The sequence below is a fragment of the Cebus imitator genome, unplaced genomic scaffold (genome assembly GCF_001604975.1).
Source record: "Cebus imitator isolate Cc_AM_T3 unplaced genomic scaffold, Cebus_imitator-1.0 Scaffold427, whole genome shotgun sequence".
Lineage (NCBI taxonomy): Eukaryota > Metazoa > Chordata > Mammalia > Primates > Cebidae > Cebus > Cebus imitator.
The window spans coordinates 1,542,677-1,561,201 of record NW_016107742.1 but is presented as its reverse complement, the minus strand read 5'-3'; the positions used below and the strand labels follow the sequence as shown (position 1 = coordinate 1,561,201).

General features: G+C 42.5%; 1 protein-coding gene and 1 long non-coding RNA gene across 4 annotated transcripts in view; one reads left to right on the top strand and one right to left on the bottom strand.

The window, feature by feature from the left end:
* Window positions 1-330, bottom strand: part of LOC108290265 — a 1,742-nt gene extending 1,412 nt beyond the window's left edge. Inside the window, exon 1 of the long non-coding RNA XR_001819500.2 lies at window positions 289-330. This is a non-coding gene — a long non-coding RNA (uncharacterized LOC108290265). The remainder of the gene's footprint in view (window positions 1-288) is intronic.
* Window positions 331-7,581: 7,251 nt separating this feature from the next.
* The window catches only part of ETV3 (ETS variant transcription factor 3), a 17,064-nt gene continuing 6,120 nt past the window's right edge, over window positions 7,582-18,525 (top strand). The window contains exons 1-4 of one of the 3 annotated variants that reach the window (XM_017510064.1): window positions 7,582-7,852; window positions 10,156-10,214; window positions 10,816-11,053; window positions 12,296-12,411. In XM_017510064.1, the coding sequence (XP_017365553.1) occupies window positions 10,169-10,214; window positions 10,816-11,053; window positions 12,296-12,411 (400 nt within the window). In that variant the 5' untranslated portion in view covers window positions 7,582-7,852; window positions 10,156-10,168. The remainder of the gene's footprint in view (window positions 7,853-10,155; window positions 10,215-10,815; window positions 11,054-12,295; window positions 12,412-18,525) is intronic. The other 2 variants (XM_017510065.1, XM_037731862.1) reach the window with 2 other exon arrangements.

Below are 18,525 nucleotides of genomic sequence, written 5' to 3'. Positions count from 1 at the left end.
CCAGGATGGTCTCGATCTCTTGACCTTGTGATCCACCCGCCTCGGCCTCCCAAAGTGCTGGGATTACAGGCTTGAGCCACCGCTCCCGGCTGCCATTTATATTCTAACAAAGAATAATCTTGGTTGGGCACAGTGGCTCACTCCTATAATCCCAAAACTTTAGGATGCCGAGGAGGGGAGACTGTTTGAGCCCAGAGGTTTAAGACCAGCCTGAGATCTCATTTCTACCATATATATATATATATATATATATATATATATATAATCTCCAGGTGTGGTGGTGCACACCTGTAGTCCCAATTACTCAGAAGACGGAGGTCGGAAGATGGCTTGAGGCCAGGATGCCAAGGCTGGAGCGAGCTGAGATCATGCCACTGAACTCCAGCCTGGGCAACAGAGTGAGACCCTGTCTCCAAAACGAAACAGAAAAAGAAGAATGATCTTGGTGAGCCTGGCCAATAGACCTGTAACACTCTCTTATGCTCAGAGCAATTTCAACTGAGAAATAAAGATACATGAATAACTATAAGATTGAACTGTTTGAAATGGTGTTTGATTCTGGTTCTGTGGAATTGCAGGAAGCAAATCAGAAATCCACTGGAAGCACTGCTGGATTCTAGTATGAGTCACTTTTGCTCCACAAAACCCCACGTATCTGACCTTCCATGTTCTACAGAATAGGGAAGAACCAAGAGCCTAACTAATGAGTGTCACTGGTTGTGAGGTCAAGTAACAGATTTGGTTGTTCCCCAAACTCTGACTACCCTCCTAATGTTAGAGATTCTCACGATTTGCGTTGAATTCCTACTTCTATCTCTCTGCATCAAGTTGAGAGGACACAGGCAGGTAAGGTGCGAATTACATGGAGTAAATGAGAAGTTGGGGAGGCAAAAATCAGTTACCGCAACTGGGTTTCCAGTGGCAGTATATTTTGGCACCGTAGGACAAACTATGTAACTTGAGAGTTGAGTCTTCGCTAGCCCTGTTTCAGACCCAAGGGACCTATGCCTCCTACACACAGTTCAATTAATGAGGTTTAATTAAAACATTCAGGTTCAATTTGTGTTTCAGGGCTTCAGGGGCAGTCTCAGGGCAAAATATTTTCCACAAGGAACTTAAGAGAAACTAGCACTGTTGTGGACCAGGCTGGCATGCAGGGGCAGGAGACGACTTGGTCTGCAACCAACATCTGCATAATGGAGAAGCTGGACAAGATGGCACTTGTGTGTGTCTGTGCTTCTGCAGGGCCTGTTCTCTGCGCCCCAGGTGCTTTCCTAAGTGCCAGGAGAAGGAGGTGCATGCTAGGGTGTTTTCCTCACAAGTTTTCAGTTTTTCTTCTTTCCTTAAAGTACTGGCACCCCAGATTTTTGCTACGAAATCATGACCTGTTGCTATAATGATGGTGAGTTTCTAAATATTGTGCCAATGAACTTGGTCCTCACACATTATTGCAAGCACCTTAGCCAAGCCCATTACAATAATCTATTGTTGAGAGAAATATATCCTGGCAATACATGTATCTAGAAGTTCCGCCTTCTGAACTGATGCCAAAATATGATAGATGCCCAGTTCCTTATGATTTCCAACTACTGTACATGAACTGCCACCCCCCTCTCCCCGCTGCCAACATAATGACTAGCCTACTTTGATGTTCTCTGCTTTCCACAGCGGCTTTAACTCTCTGCCAGAGTTTCACGCACTAAGCACTCTGCTATTTGGAATCTCATTACCTGCAACCCCAGTGACTGGCATCCCACAGATCAAAGGCACAATAATTCATGAGACACTGCATGATCCTGCAGTGACTTCTGAACCATTCTGAAAATATTTGATTCCATTTAGGATAATTTAACATTGGTGTTTTAATGTATTCCGCAGAAGTTGTTTTCATGCTTGCTCCAAGTAGTCTATCAAATTATACAATCATACATTCTAATAAATTAAGATGATACAGACAGACTGGAATGAATAACAGATAAAACTAACAAAATAAAATTGACTGGAATTAGTGTAATTGATGTAAAATGTCTGGCATTTAGGTTTATATACTACTTAACAGAAGAGACCTGGGTTAACAGTCCTTATAAGAAAGCCATCAGGAGTTTGACTATAAACTCAGCAGTGTACTATGACCTCTGAAACATTCAATCCTACCCAAGGCTATCTTAAAAAAAAATACATATATATAGTATCCGGGTCAAGGAGGGAAGAGTTTCACTCTATACTTTGCTAGTCAGGCCAGGTCTGTGGAGGACTGTGTTTGGTTATGGAAGCCACATTGTAAGAGGAAAGGAACTAAGGATGAGGATGTTTCTTCTGGCAACTCTGGCATAATACTTGTCTTCAAATAGTTGATGGGTTGTCACATGGAAGAAACATTAAATGTAATTACACTAAATTTAATCACAGCACCACAGCAGGAGTCATGTGCAGAGTCCATGGAAGACATTTCAGCTCCATATAAGAAAGAACTTTCTACAAATTAGGGTGATCTAAGCATTGAACTTGGATGAAATCCAGGAGGGGCAAAAGAAGACTTCTGGGCCATGGTAAATTCGATTATTTGCCTAGATGGCAGGTACTTAAGTGTTTTATTATTTTCCTTCAACTGATCCATACACATTTTTATATACTCTTTGTAGATATATTTTATGATGAAAAACACTGACTAGTTTGCTGGGCAAAGTAATGACATCATCATGAGGCTTCCAGGAGAGGCTGGTGGCAACTGCATGAGAGGATGAGATAGACGACCTCTGACATTCACTCCATCTCTAAGATTCTACAAGTCCATAAATGCATGGGTAATTATGAAAGCAAAGTTCATCTAAAATGTTCTTAAAGTGACAGTCTTTTAATTAACTTGATTTGAAGCCTCATCCATTGTTTACTATAACCATTACTGGCATTTGTTAGACTATGATCCCTATGTCTCTATTATAGTAATTACTTTTATTGGTCACCACATACTGATAGACACAGCCTCTGCCCTCTTAGGATGACAAATGATACGGACAATCATAAAGAAAACACAATGAGAGCCGGATATGAACAGTAAATAAATACAAAAGAAAGCAAAAAGGTTTATGTGGTAAATAGGTCAAGGTTTCTGGTATTATAAGCGTGGGGAACAAATGCCAGACCTTGGAAAACACACCCTAGATAGGTTAAGACCAGAAGAAGCTAGCTCTCTGCTCCAATTAACTTAGCGAGCTTCCTGGAGTAAGCAAGCCTTCAGAAATATACAGATTCCAGCCGCCACATCTGGTCAGGGGAATCTTTCTCCTGGGATGCCAGCGGGAAGGGGGGTGTCAGTGAAATAGCTTAAATGGTCATTTCCTCATGTTAATCCTGTCTCCCATTGTGTTCCTTCATGATATCTCACTACCCTCTCCCCTGCACTGATTTGAGAGAGGGGAACCAACACCTGAAAAAGGGAAATGAGAGGAAGGGGTATTTGTGGACTATGATGGACGTGGAATTGGGGAGAGTCCTTGAGTCCCCAAGTCACTGCTAAATAAACATCCAGGCTCTCTGCTCCTGGTTGAGCTGTAACTTCGGGCAAAGTTACTTCTGCTTTGGACTCATTTAACCTTTAGTCTGGGGATCCCCAATCATGTTACTGACATTAATTCCTCTATCCTCACAACAACCATGAGTTGACGGGAAAAGTAAACCAAAACACAAGATCTTATGAGTTAGTGGAGTCCAATGCGGTAAAATGCAAATAATAAAGTTTTCTTTCCTCTGAGAATTTATCTTCACTTTACTGAAGGGGAAACTGAGTCACAAAGGGTGAAAATAAATCAATTTCATATTTTCCCTTCATTCTTTTACTTCATCAATAATGTTTTAACCTTATACTGTTTTTCCTTCTGGAAATCCTTATTATGGATTTTCTGGATGGGGGAAACTGAAGCACAATGTGATTACAATGTATCGCCTCAAGCTAGGACTCATAAAACAGTGCCTAGATAAGAAACTGCGGAACCTAAGTTCTAAAAAAGAATTTTTGTCCTGAGAATTAGATTGCTATCCAAATCTGAAACATTAAATCCCCACTCAAAGTTTGCGAAATTAGGTGAAAACTGCTGTAAAGTTTGAGTTGTTGATACTAAGAACAGTGCGAGGTCTAAGATGGCAGCAAGAGTTACCATCCTTGAGCTTTGTAAAGGTTTTCAGGGTTTACAAGCGCTCCACAGCTGCTATTACATTCTGTCCTTCTCAGGGACATTAATAGTGTCCCCTTTTAGAGATGAGAAGCCTGAATCTCAGACATCAGTGGCTTGTCAGAGAATAGAGTTAGCAAAGGACAGAACTGGGACTAAAACTCAGGTCTTCTGAATTCAAGTTTAGTGAAAACAAACTGGGGGAAAGGGCACCAGCCTTTTACTGGGAGACTTAGGTGGAGACAGGGAGGACTGAGGGAGAAGGCAGAAGCACATCAGCACATATGATGGCAGAGAAGGAAATTGTCATCATTAGACATCTCAAATGATGACATGAAACTGCTCTGGGCAGTGTGGGGACCTACTGACTGTGGCTGTAACCCCTGAGGGCCTACAATCTAAGACAAACACACTAGGAAGAACAAATACTTCTATGACATACAGATGCTAGAATAAGAGAGTCATCTACTACAAGAATAGAGAGGAAAGCATTTACATCACATACATGTTCAGGTTAGTTCAGTGTGTGGAGAATATAAATGAAAACAGGAGCAATAAAGAAGCACAAGCCAGGGAAGAAACACACACACTCATACACACCAATCCAGAAAGGTTTTTCCGAAGAAAAATAATTCTAGGAATTATTTGCTTTCTCTTTTTTTAATTTAAGAAGCAGTGAAATGGCTGTATTGTTGTGACAGTGGAATTGAAAGCTTGAGGTCTGGAACAGAAACTTATCCTAGACATACAGAACAATTACCAAGATGGGTGGGAAGCAGGTAGGAAGGTAATGTCAGTGGACAAAGACAGCTTTGAGCAAGTGGAAATTCAAGAGAGATTACAACCTGTCTTGACTCTTATGCTAAGTGTCTAAGTGTTTCCACCCCCAAGCTTTCAGAAAGCTCCTGCTCTCCCTATTTCTGGAACATGAAGAATCTCCATGTTATGAAAACCTATTTGCAGCAGATGGAGAAGGCAGCAGTGCCATGGTGAAGGAAACAGTGGATAGGGACCTTGGGTATGCTGGGCCATAAGTCCCTAGCCAGCCGAATGTCCCCAGATCCTACCACCACATGAGAGGATCCCAGCCACAACTCATTTATTCAGACCCACTAATTACTAGGGAATTTCCAGTTTGCTTCATCAAACCCAAATTCACCTCTTGAGTTTCAGGCCAGTGATTAGATTCTTAATGTAAAAACTGTTGAGTTCTGCTGGAATATAAACATTTCTCAATATATCTATTTAGACTCCAGCCAGGTAAAGAGACTTGTTTATCTCTGTTAATTGTGTTTACTCAAGACATTCTTTGTGACCTTAATTAGTCAGAGAAGCAGCAGCAGAGAACCCTAGGAGTCTGGCTTGAGTAAAAATATGCAGAAAGGGTCCATATACTCTGACTTCTGGCCCTTTGTAGAGCACAGGATCCTTGGAGTCAACCTTGCTGGCTCTAACCATAATCATTTGAGCTATGAGCCAAAGATGAGCAATTTCAGACTTTCAGAAAAAACTGCTCATTCCCAATCACCCTGGTTTCTGAGTTGTAACAATTACTAAGATTTGCATGGGTAGTATGAGAAATTGAGGATTCTCATAATTCTTATGATTATTATCTTTGCCAACATTTTTCATCTGCCATATTTAAAATATGCCATTCTCTGCTCTAACCACTCTACATATATTAACACAGCTAATAACAACAATCACGAGTAGATACTATAGGTATCATGTTCACATAGATGAGGAACTGACACAGAGAAGTTAAGTCACTTAATTAAGGTCACAAAGCTAGTACATGAAGGCACAAGGACTTCATTTAGCTAAACTCCAATATTTTAAAGGAATGTTCTAACAAACATCTGACATCCACATGTAAGATGCTGTTCTAGGTACTATACAGAAGATGCAAAGAATATATAGACAGTTCCTACAAAGAGCTAATGGACTAGTTAGAGACATCGGTAACCATCTCTGTGGTGTATAAGTTCTGCTCCTTATTTTTTTCACCTACATGTAGGAATTTCTAAACTAGAAAAGATCTAACAATATTAGTCCAGAGGGAGCCAAATTTACTGGTTAATTTATCAAGAGCTAGACAATGACTAGTAGCATATTCAAAACTGGAAGCAACTTTTATAACAACTAGTATTTCCAAGTTCCATGTGGCTGACACGATGCAAAGGTCTTATCAAAGCAGTGGTACAAAGTTTTGATCCATTAGATCAAAACTGATCTTCAATTCTCCTTCAACCCCATCTCTCTTCTTCACCTCCCCCACCCTCTATTTATTCTAAATTCCTTAACCTTTACTGATCCCCACTCCTCCCTTTCTTCTGCCTCTGGAGTGAAACTATGCCTGGACACCACTCAGATTTACGGGGGTGGGACTGGAGATAAAACTTAACTGCTTGAGATTCTTTATCCTTAATGAGCCTTTAAAGGAAGAAAAAGAGGCCGGGCACGGAGGCTCACTCCTATAACCCGAGCACTTTGGAAGGCCGAGGCGGGCGGATCATGAAGTCAGAGATCGAGACCATCCTGGCTAACACGGTGAAACCCCGTCTCTACTAAAAATACCAAAAATTAGCCAGGCGTGGTGGCGGGCGTCTGTAAGTCTCAGCTACTCGGGAGGCTGAGGCAGCCTTGAACCCGGGAGGCGGAGGTTGCAGCGAGCCGAGATCGCGCCACTTGCTCTCCAGCCTGGGCGACGAGTGAGACTCCGTAAAAAAAAAAAAAAAGAAGAAGAAGAAAACATGCTTTGGGCATATATTGGTAATTGCCCGAGCAGGAACAAAACGTAAAAGAAAAAGGGGACATGGGCGTTAATGACTTTGGGAGAGGACTTGCAAACTGCTTAGACTGGGACGAATTAAGACTAAATACCGTGGGCTGGGAGCTAGCGGGGAAGCGGTCATACTCCCCAGTCTTCCCAGGGAGAAAATGCCAAAGCGACGTGCTTCAGAGAAAGCTTTGCGGTTTCTTTCTTACGTATATGAAAGGGCCCTTTCTTAGAGGGTAGGGAAGTGCGTCTGAAGTCTGCGGGTCCCGTCTTCCCATTGTGAGGGATCCCCTCTCTGGGAGGTCGCAGGGCCCTCTTCTGGAGAAAGAGGGGCCGCCTCTCTGTGGTATAGGAGAGACCGTTCCCCGGGGTCTGGGCCTTCCTGTGGGGTCTGCGAAGTCCCCTCCCCCGGCAGGTGGGACCCCGGGGCAGCGCCTCGCCCCGTAAAGTCCATTCGGCCTCACGGCGGGGGCCTGGCTGGGGAAGCGTGTTGCAGCCCAGCGCCCCCTCGCGCCGCGTCACCCCTCAGCGTGAGGAGGACCCTGGCCCAGCCACGGGCAGGGCCCACAGCCAGCCACGAGCGTGCGTAACGTGCCCCCGCAGCGTGACGCACGGGCCGTGACTGGGCGGATGCGCGGGATGCGCGGCGGGAGGAGCGCGCAGGGGGCGGAGTGCGGGCGGAAGTCCGCGTCTGCTGAAAGGAGAAAGGAAAGGGAGACGCGGCTGGGTGCGGCGAGGTGAGGCTGGGAACCGGCGGGAGGGCGCCTCCTCCTCCCCCGCCCTCTCTGCTGAGGATGGAAGTGACGAAAGCAGCCGAGGAGGTCACTTCCTGCTGGGGTGGATGAGGAGGAGCCGGAGACGCCGCGGAGGAGACCGGAGCGAAGACGGACCGTGCTGGGGAGAGGTGAGTCCGGCCTCGCCGCGGCTGCCGGGCCCTCTGGGTCGGATCCGGGACCCCGGCGGGGACGACGTCCCTGGAATCGGGTCCGGCCGCCGGGCTGCGTACCCTGCCGGGCCTCACCTAGTGCGAGGGGCGGGGGAGGGTGGGAGCCCGTGTCTGTCTGAGGGGCGACAGGGACCCAGGGCAGCATTCATGCGGTGGCCCCGCGCAGTCCTGAGGCAACGGGTTAAGGGAAGCCCGGCCCAGGAGGTGAATGGCAAGAAGGTTCTGGGAGCTGTGGAATCCAGGACCCTAAGCTGCTACGGGAAATCCGCAGCGCCACACTATGCATGCCTCACTCTTCGGGGAGTGGTCGCGATCAGAGGAAGGGGGTTTGCAGAGTTGAGACGAGTGGCCCTACTTGGATGAAGTGTCCTTGCAGTGAATATGCGAAAGGCGTGCAGAGGCGCCTCAGGGCTCCTGGGAAAGGGACTTTTATGGGGAACATTGGAGAGCTGGAGTGTCTGGAGAGGGCTTCCTTGTCAGGTCATCGTTGCAACGGGATTTGAACCCCATAGTCATGATGGTTGGAGGGAGTTTTATGGCAGTATAAAAGACCTCGCGATCCGACAGCGCATTAGAATGGAGTTAAAAGTCCAGGGTAGCTTCCTGGAGCAGTGGGGGAAATTCGTGTTTTTCCTCCCTCATTATCACTAAAATGGGAGAAGCAGCTCCTGCCTCAGCCCCGGTGCCTTGTTACTGTATATCTCGTGTGTGTTTGTGTGTGTGTGTGTATATCTGCCTCAGCCCCGTGCCTTGTTATTGTATATCCCGTGTGTGTGTGTGTGTGTGTGTGTGTGTGTATATCTGCCTCAGCCCCGTGCCTTGTTATTGTATATCCCGTGTGTGTGTGTGTGTGTGTGTGTGTGTGTATCTGCCTCAGCCCCGTGCCTTGTTATTGTATATCCCGTGTGTGTGTGTGTGTGTGTGTGTGTGTGTCTGTCTGTGTCTGCCTCAGTCCCGTGCCTTGTTATTGTATATCTCGTGTGTGTGTGTCTTCGTGTGTGTTCCGTGTCTGTCTTCTCCTTCCTTTGGGATATTTGCCCCGGTGCCTGCCTCGTTATTGTATATCTCGTGTGTGTGTGTGTGTGTGTGTGTGTTCGTGTGTTCGTTCTGTGTCTGTCTTCTTCCTTCGGGGTACTTATCTTGTCCTCGGCTGCTAGTAGTTTTGTAGATTGACACTTGCTGGTCTCCTTAATGTGATTGGTGAGAAAAAAAATATTCAAAAGATCTAGAGGAATCCTAGGTTAGGTGAAATTTCCAAGATAAGGAATTTATCCCTACCCAGGGGCCACTTAGGCATCTGCATTCTCTCCAGACTGCAGCTAATGTGGATGGTAAGGTCCTGTCATCCACCCTGGGGAAGAGCGAGGGTAGATCTGCCCTCTCCTGCCTCTGTGTCCCTTTGGCAGTTTCACCCCTGCCTCCTTTTTGCTAAATGATTGACACAAAGCTGCTTGCTGGGAGGAACAGGAAATTTATTGAGGAACTGTAAATCTGGATGGAATGAACTCAAATCGCAGCAAGACTCCCCCCACTCACTGGCCAGAAGGGCTTCAGAAATGCCTGCTTTTCACCCGTCCTGTTCAATGGAGAAAATGTAGAATTTTTCTCAAAGAAATGTTTGGGTGTTTGTGTGTGTTTCTTGTATAGAGTAAGTGTACATATGGTGTTTACTTCCTGTATCCCAGGGTATTTTTCAAGGGGGAGGGGGCAGTTTCTGACTGGGAAGTGTCTTTCTTTTCCCATCTCACATAATTCAGTAAAATAAATCAAAATCAGATGTTCATTCTTGAGTGGGAATCAGATGGATTTGGATTTTTTTCACCCTTTAAGCTGGTACATCTGGGTGAACTCAGACTTGTGTATCTTGGCATGTGGGCTTGACTAGTAATAGACAAACTGTTTGACTTGTTTGGGCTGCATTTTTGGACCTATTTCACTGTACCTTCCTTTTTTATTTTTTATTTTTATTTTTTTTACATTTGAAGGGTTGGTCAGGAGGAGGAAAGCAAATATTAAAGACAGTGTTTACACTTTGTGGTTTAAAGTCAGGTGAGAGATAATTATGGCTTTTGAAGCTGATGACCTGAGGCCCATCATTTGATTGGGAGTAGCAGTTTGGAGGTGACATGTTTGAAAGAGAGGGAGTTGCATAAGGAAGGAAGAATAGGGAAAAGGAAGTTTGGGGAAAGACTGCCAGAAAACTTTGGGAGGATACTAAATAAATAGCATCTTAAAGTAATTGTGTGGCTTGTGTCTTTCAGCAGGAGGGCGAAAATGAAAGCCGGCTGTAGCATGGTGGAAAAGCCAGAAGGAGGTGGAGGTGAGCAGAAGTTAATCATCTCTGATGTACCTGGAAGGTCCCTCAGTGGTTCCTGTTCTCTCCACTTGGGCTCTGTTCACAAATGTCAGACCATGACTGACAGCCTCTTGGCTGGGTGAATACTGCCAGGACAGTTGTAGGCTTGTTTCCTATGGATGTATATTTAACATGTCTGGTCACCACACCCATGTCCCAAGCTTTAGAGCCTCTTTGCAGTTAGAGACACAGTTCCAACCTTAGGGAAAAGGAGTTTCAGCTATATTTTCCTGAAACATTAGTTTATCTTTCCTGTTTGTTCCATTTAGCACTTTCATGTCCTCATAGAAAGTAGGTGTGAAATTTAGTAATGTATGAAAAGGTAAGATTAGGACATCTGGCTGCTGCTGCCCAACTCTTATCAGATTTAATGATTACCACAAGGATAGGTGACTTCTTTGTGCTTTCCTCTCCCCATTGTGGTTAGGCGCAGCTGACTGAAAGGGTACTTATGACATGTTTGCAAAGCACTCTAGATTCTCAGCAGTGGAATGTGCAGTTGGGGGTGCTGGTATGTATGTACCTAGCTCTTAACTAGCTTAATCTTGCCCTTCTCACTTTAAAGGGTATCAGTTTCCTGACTGGGCCTACAAAACAGAGTCGTCCCCAGGCTCCCGGCAGATCCAGCTGTGGCACTTCATCCTGGAGCTCCTGCAGAAGGAAGAGTTCCGCCATGTCATCGCCTGGCAGCAGGGAGAGTACGGGGAATTTGTCATCAAGGATCCAGATGAGGTGGCCCGCCTCTGGGGCCGCAGGAAATGCAAACCACAGATGAATTATGACAAGCTGAGCCGGGCCCTCAGGTGAGGGAAAGGATTCCCAAATCTGTGTTAACAGATTGGAAGGAGACTAAGCTGGTTGGTGAATGCTAGATAAAAAGGGTATCAGGTAATAAAAGACTACACTATCTTAGTGAATAATGTGTCACTTTAAAGTGGGAGTAGAAGAGCTGTTGAATCTGAGTAGCACAGGCACAGGAGGAGAAAAGGCAAATCTTTGCTTATACGTGGGAGGGAATTCCAATGTGGCTGGCACTGGTTGCTGACAGACAGCCGATTCTGCTCTATAGTGGGCGAGAGTATATGGTGAAACATGGATTGGAGCTCATTTATAATCCAAAGGATTAGTTTAGATTTCTCTATTAGAATCTGTTAGAATTTCTTTCTTTGGGATCCCCTGGAAGAAACTTAGAAAACGGTAAAGCAAGTCACAGGAAGAAGACTCAATGATGCTGACCTACCTTAATCAGGAACTCAGGTTGTCAGTCCATAGCCTGCTGCAACATGTCTAAAGATTGATCACTATAAGTTTTCTCAGGTTCTTTTTTCTCCTTGTCAGTCTTAAATTTCATAGCCTGTTAGCCCTCAAGGGGCTAGAAGGTAGTTTATGACCTGTGCCACTGCATGGACGTAAGATTAAAGGTTCCAGATACATTGAGGTTCTCCTGCCTTTCTTTATTCTTAGTGACCTTACATGAAAAATCTGTGCAGTGGCTTTGCTGTGTTCTTTCACATCCCTTTGAGTCTTTGAAGGTGAGGCAGGCCACACTAGCTGCTGTTTTCCAGATCAGGGAATGCCATTGTTTGACCTGCCACCATAAAACAGTTCTACATTCCTTTGGCTATCTTTTGAGCTTAGCCCTCCAGACTAACCACATCAGGCTAGTGATTTGTCTGCCCCCACCAGGGCGAGACAGAAAAGAGAAACCAAGCAGTTAGTGGCGTGCAGTACAACGGAAGGAAATGGACTGCAGAATTGAAATTGTGGAGAGATGGAGAAGAAAGTGTTTGGGGCTAGGTGTTCAGAATCTTAAAGTTGTCTTTGTAAAGCTCTAGGCAAAAACTAGAGCTGAGTTGAAAATTGAGTGAGAAAATTAAGCTCTTAGGTTTCCTAGATCTACCTGGAGGGCCAGGCTACAAAAGATTGGTAGTGATTTTTTGTAAGTAATACTTAGAGCAAGAGTTGTTGGCCTCAGTGGCTACTTAAGTGTATCGAAAGCTGTCAGTAACTGCAAGACAAATTGACATGCATTCCTGTTTTTACAGATACTATTACAACAAAAGGATCCTTCATAAAACAAAAGGGAAAAGATTTACCTATAAATTTAACTTCAACAAGCTGGTGATGCCCAACTACCCATTCATCAATATTCGGTCAAGTGGTAAGATACAAACTCCCTTGGTAGGCAATTTTGAGTGAAAAGAATTTTTAAAAATCCAAATCTAAAACATGGCATGTTATGGAAGATTTTAGAAACACTAAAATAATGTGATCCTTTGAATTGCCTCATTGTTCTTGCTCAAGGCTTCTCATTCATCTCACTCGTAAAGAGAGCAATAGGCTATGCATTATCAAGATAGATTTCTTTGGTTTATTTGGTTGGTTACCTTTTCTGCGTATTATTTGTAATCTAGATACTATTACACTATCTTGTTTGGGAATGATGTTTCATAGGTTTGTGATGATCTTTAAGTTCAGGACTCAGTTTTAACACCCAGCCCAATGGTTCTTTCATAGATGGGAACCTGTTTCTACAAACATTTCCGATTTTCTGTGAAACTACCAGACTCTCCCTTATCAAGTGAATATCATCAAAACCACAGCATCCTTGATCAGAGAAGGGGGAGGTTCACATGTTTGCAGTGAAAAGCACTGTCTTTGATCTGCACCAGCAAATCCTCAGAGAACAATCTTCTGGGGTTACTTGACCTTCTCTCCTGTTAAGTGCAGTAGGGCTTCCCCTCTTGACTCTCCTGGTTATAGTTTTCCATCACAGCTCTCCACTTTCTCTCTTGATATTGAAAGCAGTCTCTCAAAAGGCTTTGTTGTGTTTTTTTGTTTGTGATTTTTTTCTATATGCAAATCATACTCCTGCCCAAGAAAATACAGTAGTTCCCCTATATCTGAGGAGTATATGTTCTAAGACCCCTAGTGGATTCCCAAACCATAGATAGCACCAAACTCCATTCATATATTTGATGTTTTTTCTTCCCTTAACCCCACTCATATATCTGTGATAAAGTTTAATTTATAAATTACGTACAGTAAGAGATTAACAACAATAATAAAGTAGAAAAATTATAACAATATGCTGTAATAAAATTATGTGAATGTGGTCTTTCTTAAAATACCTTTGTGTACTGTACTTACCTATTTTCAGACCTCTGTGGGTAACTAAAACAGTGGGAAGCAAAACCTCAGATAAGAGAGGACTACTGTAGATTGTATTTAACTGTTTTCTGACCAGTCCATCAATAAGTACTCTTGTCATTGTGGCTTTGTATTCTAAGGCAAAGAATGCTGATCATGCAGTAATACAGCTTCTCAGAAAAGTTGGAAGAAACCTGAAAAATTAGAGGGGGTGTGGCTGAGAGAATATAATGTTGAGATCCATTGCAGATATGTAATTACTACACACAACAAGTTAGGGCAGTTTTAGCTTGACTGCTATCATTACAGTTTCATCTCTTCTTCTGTAACTAATCCCTCCTGTCCCTGGGGCATGCATTTAAAAAAAAAAAAGTGGTATTGGAATGCATCTCTCTAATTACAACCTGTTTTCTTTCCTTGTGCCTGAGGGAGAGGCGTTTGGAAATCAGACCTGTTCTAGCCACTCGAATCTTGCTTCCTCTATTTCTCACTCTTACCCCTTGTGTGCCTGGAGGAATTGGGAATCTAGATGTATATACCAGCAATTTAAAATAATTTATTGGTTTTCGTATCCCTTCACCCCACTCCCAAAAAATGTTTCATTGGTCTTGTTCTTCTGCCTTTGACCCATTTTTATCTATTGAAAACCCAAAACTTCAGCCACTTGGATAACCTAGAATGGGGCATTCATCAGCCCTGGGAAGTAATGTGGTTTTCCAGGGCAAAGAAACCTGGATCCTCACTCTGTCAAGACTCTGATCTAGAAACCTAACAATAGTGGCACAGCACACCTGTTTTGCCTGAGGCAATTGAACCAACATTGATCTTTAAGTGAGCTCAAGATCCTAATCGAAAAGCCACAGGGGGCCGGGTGAGATGGCCCACGCCTGTAATCCCAGCACTTTGGGAGGCTGGATCACTTGAGGTCAGGAGTTCGAGACCAGCCTGGCCAACATGGTGAAACCTCGTCTCTACTAAAAATTCAAAAATTAACTGTCTGTAGTGGCAGGTGCCTGTAGTCCCAGCTACTCAAGAGGCTGAAGTAGGAGAATTGCTTGATCCCAGGAGGCAGAGGTTTCAGTGGGCCAAGATCATACCACTGCGCTCCAGCCTGGGCAACAGTGAGACTCGGTCTCAAAAAAATAAAAAAATGCCACAAGAAAAGCAAAACTGTACATTTATTTTAGCACATCTATCTCTGCTACCTCCTTGCTCACATCCTAGATATACACAGCTCTAAAGAACTAGTGTCATTAGTTTATAAAGAAGTTTTGACCAAAAAGGCAAAATGTTGTTTACGGTTAACTTTATGATGACAAATGCATGTAGCATTTATTGAACATCTACTTTATGGAGGTACGTTTGCTTAGTAATTTTGTAAATTATCTCATTCAGCTCTTCAGCCCAGTAAAGTGAACGTCTTGATATCCACATCTACAAATGATAAAATTAGGAAAATCACAGCAAAGTTAAACACTGATCAGGGTAGGTTGAATAGTTATCTATTGAACAGTTTCTTGGGAAACAATTCCTGAGAGATTGAACTATTGAAATCTAGCTCTTATTTAATAGATCATACACTCCTCTTCTAGATTGGTATTCATTTGTTCAACAGATAATGAGAGTTCTTTACCTTAAGGAACTTAAAATTTGGCAAGAGAGATAAGATATTCCAGGTTTAATACAATGTGAAATGTGATAAGCATTCCAAATAGAGCTGTGTGGATTTAGATCCTGGAGGCCAGTGAGATCATGTCTACAGGGTAGGTTGATACAGTTGGGGTATTCGGGTTTGTGTATTTTATCATGAAAATCATCATATATAATTATTAAGATATTTCCTTGTATTTGCATAAGAAACATTGGAAAGATACAGAAGATACTGTCAGGATGGGGGCAGGACTCGTTCAGGGATGAACTTGCTACCTTTCAGTCTATGCCTCTCTTCCCCCCACCAACGCCGGTGTTTTATTTTTATTTTGGAAAACTCCAAATCTACAGGAATATTGGATAAAGGACAGTAAACACTCATATATCCTTTATCTAGATTCACTGATGGTTAATATTGTAGCCACATTTGCTTTATCTCTTTCTATTTATATATACTTTTTAAATCTTTTGAGATTAAGTTGCAGACATCATGACATTTCGCCCCTGTGTACTTCAGCTTGTATTTCCCAGGAACAAGGACATTCTCCTTCATGACCACAGTAACATTACCACACCCAAGATGTTTAACATTGTTATAATGCTATTATCTAATACATGGTCCATATTTGAATGATAGGTATCTTTTTAAAGTTTAATTTTTATAACATGATTATCTAATTAAAAAGTTATTTTAACAATGACATGCAATTTGCTATGCCTGGTACTATTCTAAGGGCTTTACAAATATTAATTCTTAATCCTCATAACAATAGGCCCATTCTGACCTATTTTACAGGTAAGGAAACTGAGGTGCAGAGAGGTAAGTTGTCCAGAGGCAACTAGTAAGGTATACTGTGTACACTTACACTTACATAACTAGTAAGTGGCAGGACCAATATTTGAACTAGGCAAAGACCTCATGAATTCCATTTTGCCAGAGGGAGTCAAAGATTCCAGTGTGCTGCTTGTACTAGGCTACAAGGTAAAAGGTGCTAGAACAGAGATATAGACCCCGTTTTTTCAACCCCATCACTTGAATTTTCATGGTGACTTCATGGAGGTGGTCTTCTAAAGAAAGTCTATTCAGACTTTCTTTTTTAGCAGCAAACTTTTTTTCTAAGCAAAATCTTAGGTTTAATATCTCAACATGTAAAAGTAGGGCTACTCCTGTTAATCAGAGCTAAGGGTTCCAGAATGCTGCCTTCCCAATATTGCTTCTAGTCTTACCTCCCTTTACTCCACCTAAATGCATTTGGAAAATACTGCTTATTATGTTGTCTTTACAGTATACCTTAACATATGTAAAGACTGAGATATCCTCCAGTTTTTTTAAAAAGTAATAAAGAACTAGATTTAATCAATCATTTCTAAATTGCTTAGGAGGCAGGACCTTTCCCTGCACATTATGCTTCATTCTTCTGAATACATAGAAGTGGCTTTTTGCTTTTGAGTAGATGTGCTCTTAATTAAAAGTCAAGATCCAAAAAAATCAAAAAGGGTAGAATTGTTGTCACTGTAATAAGCTAGTAGAAGAATACATTTGGCCTGGGAGCCTCTTGGCTCTACTCAAATCATTTGCAAGGTCATCCATCTGTTCTTCCTAATTTTAAGATTAAATCAGTGGCTTTTTTTTTTTTCAATCTGTGGTTTTGTTTTTAATTATCTTAAGTCTTATGATAACACATAATTTTTTAAATTTGTGTATATTTCCTGTAGTCCTTTTAGGTTGGCAAAAGCACCATTTCCAGTCACAAATACACAGCAGTTCTGCAGTTTTATGTCTGAATGGCTGTTTAAAGACAATCCCAAATTGTAGCTTAGTCTGAATTAGATAGTAAAGAATTCAAGAGTGAAGTTTAACTTGCTACTGTTTTTAAAGCATCTGATCCTATAGATCACTTATAAAATGTGAGAAGTGTTAAATATCTTTATTTCATATTACACATAAACCACACTAAAATGCCTTTCAGTAAGTAAAAGGAACCATTTTAGATACAGGGAATTCTAATTAGATTGGCTATTGTTAAGGCCAAACTATTAAGTAGACATTGCCACCTCATCTTTAGCCCTTGCCTTTAAGAGGCAAATGAACATAAAACACAGGTGAATCTTACTTGGTTCTGAGACAGTAAAGCAATTTCCCCGGTATTTAAATATGTTCACATAACCACTTATATAAATCTAGATATAAAACCAATTTCCAGTAAGTTTTAAGATGGCATTCATCATCTTCGTGAAAAGTTGAACATTACTAATGAAATCCAGTCATATATTTGAAGGAATAAACAGTGATATATAGCATTTACTAAATCAGAATTACTGTTAAAATTCCAGAAGCCAAACATATTCATCTAACCACAAGCCAGTCTTAATTAAATCAAGACTGCCCAACAAAAACATTCTGTCAGTCATTCATGATCTGAATTCTGGTTTATGAGGTCTGTTAAATTGTGGTACACATAAAAAAGTCATGAGGCATTTCTGTTTTGTAATAAATAAGGCAGTGTCCAATTATTACCCATTAGTAGCTTTTTTCAGATGAGCTATCAAGTCTGCCCTTCCTGTCTTCTTAATGTTGGCAAAGATCATTTTTTTCCCAGAGATGTACTTCTTGGGATTCTCCAAATACTCCATCAGTATCCTCTCCCCAGGTGATGCCGTTGTTCTTACTGGCATCTGTGTAAGAGAATCCAGTGGACTGACCTGTCTTCCGCCCAAAGAGACATGGAGATTAAGCCCAGCCTCGTACTTGACTTCCTTTTCAACAGTGTGGCACTGGGCACACTTCTGAACTCAGATATTCTTGCCTTTCTCAACATTACCCATATTTTAATTTTCTCTTTCATTACTGGCACTATGAAGGTTCCTGCTCAGAAGCCAGACATCCTGTTCTCTAAATCAGTGGCTTAAAAAAAAAGTCGTGCAGAACAGTTTTCTGTGGAACATTAGTTTGGGAAATGAGGCTCTGGCACCATGTTACTCGGTCACATGTACCTAGAAAGCTACCAGTTTACAAATACCAGCAGACTCCAGAGTCTGTTAGACCAAGAGGAGAAGGCACAAGCTGATTGGGAGCAGTTCATAACCATTCCGTATCTATATACTTTTTTGTTTCCACTCCTAGATCACTATATTTTCACTTAAAATTTTGGGTTTTTTCTATTTTTTTCTTCTCCCTTTTTCCTTCTTCCTTGTTCATCTTTGCCTCAGAACCCTGCTAACGTTATAACAGAAGCTGCTGATACCTCCCAGGACCCCACAGGTCCCTGAGGCCTCAGATGGCATACCTTTTTCATGTCTTATCTGGAGGCCCACTGGGGGAAGTTGAGAACTGTGAGCCTCTAAGGTTGACATGCGCTGGGTGCAGTGGCCCACACCTGTAATCCCAGCACTTTGGGAGGCCAAGACAGGTGGATCATTTGAGGCCAGGAGTTCAAGACCAGCCTGGCCAACATGGTGAAACCCTGTCTCTTCT